Consider the following 4,536-nt stretch of genomic DNA (forward strand, 5'->3'; position numbering starts at 1 on the left):
TCTTTTTAGGGAAAGCATGGTCCAAGGCTGTGTGTGTGTCATCTGTTGGACACGGTGGGTTGCGGAGAAGTTGCATCTACAGTACCGATGATATGGTGTGCTCCACGTGGTTGGAAGATAATCGTCGCCATTTACATCCTACGAGTGATGATGCCATGTGGAAGATCAGATCATATGTAGTTGCTCGTGCTCCAGGTGGCATGTGGGTTCTCCCACCGGATTTCTAGCAACCAAGAGTATAGTCTAGCGTGGCAACTTTGGCTTAGTATATATGAGATGTTAAAGTCAACCATTATCATAAATTGAACCCTATAGATTATAAGAATAGTTGTAGTATACAAAGTCACAGTTGATGTAGAGGCATACCCGCCTCGTTAAAATAGTCATTATCAATCTATAGGATGGTTGGAATATTGTGTTGTGACATATGTATATACAAAAATTTTGAATCATTCATTCTTGTCTTACTATTGTCACTTAATGTTTTTGGCTATGTATCTCGACAATACATTTTGACTTTCTATGCTAAGATCAGTTTTGAATTCATGGTAATAACTTGTATCATGCAATGACACGTATCCTACCACATATAGAGATTCATATTGGATCCTTGTGTAATTCGACCAAGCACCTAGAGATACATAAATGTCTACCATATCCTTTGGCTCTGTTATTTCGATTGATGGCTTTAATTTGTTGTGGGTTGCCGTCAAAAAATTATAAGACATATACAACGTATATATTTTAGAGGCTAACCTGTTCAACCATAATAATACTATACATTATTGATGGATGGTAGTTTCCCAAAAACAAAAGTGGACAATGATTCACAAGCATTCAAGGAAATAACAATAGTAATATACTTGAATTGAGAAAATAAATTATATATGAGTAAATAAAAAGGTGAACATTGATTGAGAGATGAAATATGGTTTAAAAACTAGCAAGCTAGTCAAAAGCCAAACTTTTAGATGTGGCATGGTCACTTGGGTGTACTTCACAATATAGTGGAACCTTATGAACCATCGATGACATGCTATAAAAAACATAACTAAGTCTAGCTACGATATATGTCTTAATTTAGTAAACCATATCAAACATTAATATAACCACTTATTAAAAAGATATATCCAAATATGGTACTTTCGTATATGCCAGATAATTTCTCGTGCACTGGGAAAATCGAAAACAAAAACAGAGGTCGAGTAAGGGAGGACAAAAGAAAGGGCATAAGACGAAATTTCATGTATTTTTAAAGTGGGAGAGATTTACAAAACTAAATGATGCATCGGAGAAAAACGTTGTCTAAATTAAGCACGCACAGATGCTTACAGCTCAACTCACACGGGGAGAGAGTTGTCCGTTGATCAGACCATGTGAGTGAAGGTGACGGCGAGTAAACTAGTGAAGAAATGTCTGACTTGCCTTCAGGGATTGTGCTGCTGTAGCTGTTACAAGTTTTCAGTGTCAGTTTAGTGCAACTGAACTGACATGCACTAATGAAGTACTCAGGCAATGGGAGTAGGGACTTTTGTTTGTATTGATTGAGGGTTTATTGCTTCATCTGACAGAAAATAATTAGACCTCAATGTTGATGCATCATTAAATTGCAGAGGTTCATGAGTGTCTCTTTAAGAACTGACATCCAAAGATGTTGGGTGTTCTGATGCATTGCTGCTATGCTGCTACATGCTAGCACTAGAAAGCATGCAAATGTTATCCATCAGTGAAGAGAATTCCGCAGTTAATATGCAGCAAGTATTCATGCTGTCCATATAATTTCGTATGCCATATGTTTTGGTACATGAATGGCATTCATTCATGTGTCAGAAATCCTAAAGATCAAGTTGTTGGAGATCTGTCGGTCCTCCTTGGTTTGGTGTTCATACAGTAGAGTTAAAATAAACTCCATCATGGTTTGGCCTTCTAAGCTGTAGGGTGTTGATAATGTAAAAAGTAAATAAATAAAGACTTACGTATAGACATCAATACACTGTGTATAAAATCATCACAATCACATCTTTTTACAAGGAAAATAGCAAATCCATCTTAATGGTATATCATTTATTCAACTGATGCAGGTATATCATTTCACACCTTTCGTGCTAACCCTATGCCGCGAAACCATAAGACAGAGTCAACAATGATGTTTTGATCCCTTTAAATTGCAGGCACAATACTGATGTTCAGAATATCTAAAGAACTTCCCTGAGACTACTGTACAGACGTGAACACAATATCTATAGGGTAATCAGAATTGTGTCTTTTTTTCACAGGGAAAACGATGATCCATCGTCGTGTACTAGTTTCTGTGAAGTCACTTATTTGATTACTGCAGGAATATCATTTCATACCTTTGGTACTAATCGTATCATATGTTGCCGGGACCGTAACATGGACAGACAGCGGTTACTTGACAAGGCCTAGGCTGAGGATGCCGAAGGAGGTATGGGGCCAGTCTTTCTCCTTGGCCTTAGTCAGCATGGCTCTGCCCCAGGACACCCACCCCTCCCATGGCATCCTCTTGTCCCAGCTGCTCCCCCACTCCAGCAGCAGCTTCAGCCCTTCCTCCGCCTGCTCCTGCGCCTCCTCGTACATCTCCGTGTTCAGGCACATCTGCGCGAGCACCAACCGTGGCTCCCCCACAAATGGGTTCTTGGTGATGCTTTGCCGGAGCAGCTCCTCCACTTTGGACCGGTCTGTCGCCTCCTCGTCGCTGCACACGGCCTCCCAGTAGAGGTCTCGCGCCGCCTTCTGGTCTTCAGCGTCCAGCACCTTCGTGCAGCCATCGAACACCGGCGGTATCACAAGTGCGATGTCCTCGTCGCGTGTGGCAGCAGAGTTGTTGCCTTCTTGGCTAGTGTGTGCTCGGTGAGCTATGTATATCTCCTCTTCGCGAACAATTAGGCTGTAGAGCACACCCATGCGGGAGATAGAGGTGGTCCAAAGGCCGGGCTTGCCTGTGCCAGGCCACAGTGACGTCCAGGTGTTGCCTCGGAACTCAAGGCGGCCGTTGGCGTTGTTGAAGAGACGGTCCTGCCAGTCGAAGAGCTGGTCACTGAAGTCTGCCATTGTCATCATAAGGAATGTCGCCGCTACCCGCCTAGAGAGAGCCACATCCTCACCAGTCCTGCAGGGTAACGATTTACATCAGGTGCACAGTAGAAGCAGAGCAATCTTTTCTGAACTCCAAATTCTCATTCAGTTTGTACAAGGTGCAGAGACTAGCTAGTTTGCTTAGCAAATCCCTTCTGCACAGCAGAAGCAGTACCGCCTTTTCTGAAATCAAAATTCTCACTTTTTTTAGAACTATCAAAATTCTTATTGGGTTTGGATTAAGCTGCGGCTACTAGTTTGCTTGGCAACTATCCTTTTGCTTCACTTGGCTGCCGAGTTCAGAACAGATTTTTTTTAATTCAAATTTAACATATCTTGGCAAGATGCCACATAATCTTGCAAATTTGCTATAACGAAGGTTTTCACTCACAGCAACATGACTGAGGTTTTTTAACTGTATAATTTACCTGAAACAAAGTTGTGAGATACAAATTTTTCCTAATCCTGATAAACGCTGCATGAAGGCCTAATCCTGAATCTTGCAACTTTTTTTTTTTTGCGGGGGAAATCTTGCAACCTGTAATGATCAATGAAACAAGAGTACTTGATCCTCAATTTATAATCTATCATCTCGCTCATAACCTTGGATTTCTCCGTGAACTCTATACATCTCTCAGCAGTATATATTTTCCAAGAAACACTACACAACAGTGTGTAATTCAGTTATCTTTATCTGAAGTCTGAACATCAGCACCGATTTCGTCAAAATCTGAGACAAACGCACGCACCTGATGTGCTTGACGGTGATTCCGTCGGCCGGGAGGAGGCGCTGGATCTTGCGGCGCCAGGGCTCGTCCTCGTTGAACACCCCGCTGCGCGCGTCCCGGAGGGACTCCTCGGACCGGGCGAGGTCGGCGACGAGCTCACCATCGTCGTAGTGGAAGAGCAGGTCGTCGTGGACGAGCTGCTGGCGCGGGACGACGCAGAAGAGGTGCACCAGCCGCTCGGCCTCGTCCCCCACGACGGCGGCGACGCGGGCGCGGCCGACGTCGGGCTCGAAGATGGCGAGGTTGACGTAGGAGTTGGAGTAGGCGGAGTGGTAGAGGCCGCAGCGGGCCACGGCGTCGGGCGCGCCCCAGAGGCGCAGGATCCGGTATACCTCGAGCAGGTGGGCGAGGAAGGTGCCGTGCTTGTGCCAGCACTCGCCGGCGCCCGCGGCGCGCAGCACGGCGGTGAGGGCCGGCAGGGCCGGGTCGCCGCACCCGTCCTCCTCGCCCCGCAGGTACGGGCGCGCCGCCGCCAGCGCGTCGGCGAAGGTGGTGCGCGCCGCCGCCATGGGTGTCGCGGTCGCCGGCGGTGGGGAGAGATCGGGGGCGGGGGAGGAGGATGCCAAAGTTGTCTGTTTTGTTTACGCTGCTGGGCGGCAGGGCCACCAGTTGCGACTTGCGACTGACGCCACTCTCGATCTCGAGTGGATGT

The 4,536-nt window shown here is 45.9% G+C and overlaps 1 protein-coding gene across 1 annotated transcript; it reads right to left on the minus strand.

The window, feature by feature from the left end:
- Nucleotides 1-2,134: 2,134 nt before the first annotated feature.
- On the minus strand, nt 2,135-4,517 carry LOC123140059 (uncharacterized). The gene is made up of 2 exons (XM_044559781.1): nt 3,846-4,517; nt 2,135-3,130 (listed from the first exon to the last, which is right to left on the minus strand). The coding sequence occupies exons 1-2, from the start codon at nt 4,391-4,393 to the stop codon at nt 2,410-2,412; spliced, it is 1,269 nt and encodes a 422-aa protein (XP_044415716.1). The 5' UTR covers nt 4,394-4,517; the 3' UTR covers nt 2,135-2,409.
- Between the last annotated feature and the right edge of the window lie 19 nt (nt 4,518-4,536).

This window comes from Triticum aestivum, chromosome 6B (assembly GCF_018294505.1).
Source record: "Triticum aestivum cultivar Chinese Spring chromosome 6B, IWGSC CS RefSeq v2.1, whole genome shotgun sequence".
NCBI classification, from domain to species: Eukaryota; Viridiplantae; Streptophyta; class Magnoliopsida; order Poales; family Poaceae; genus Triticum; species Triticum aestivum.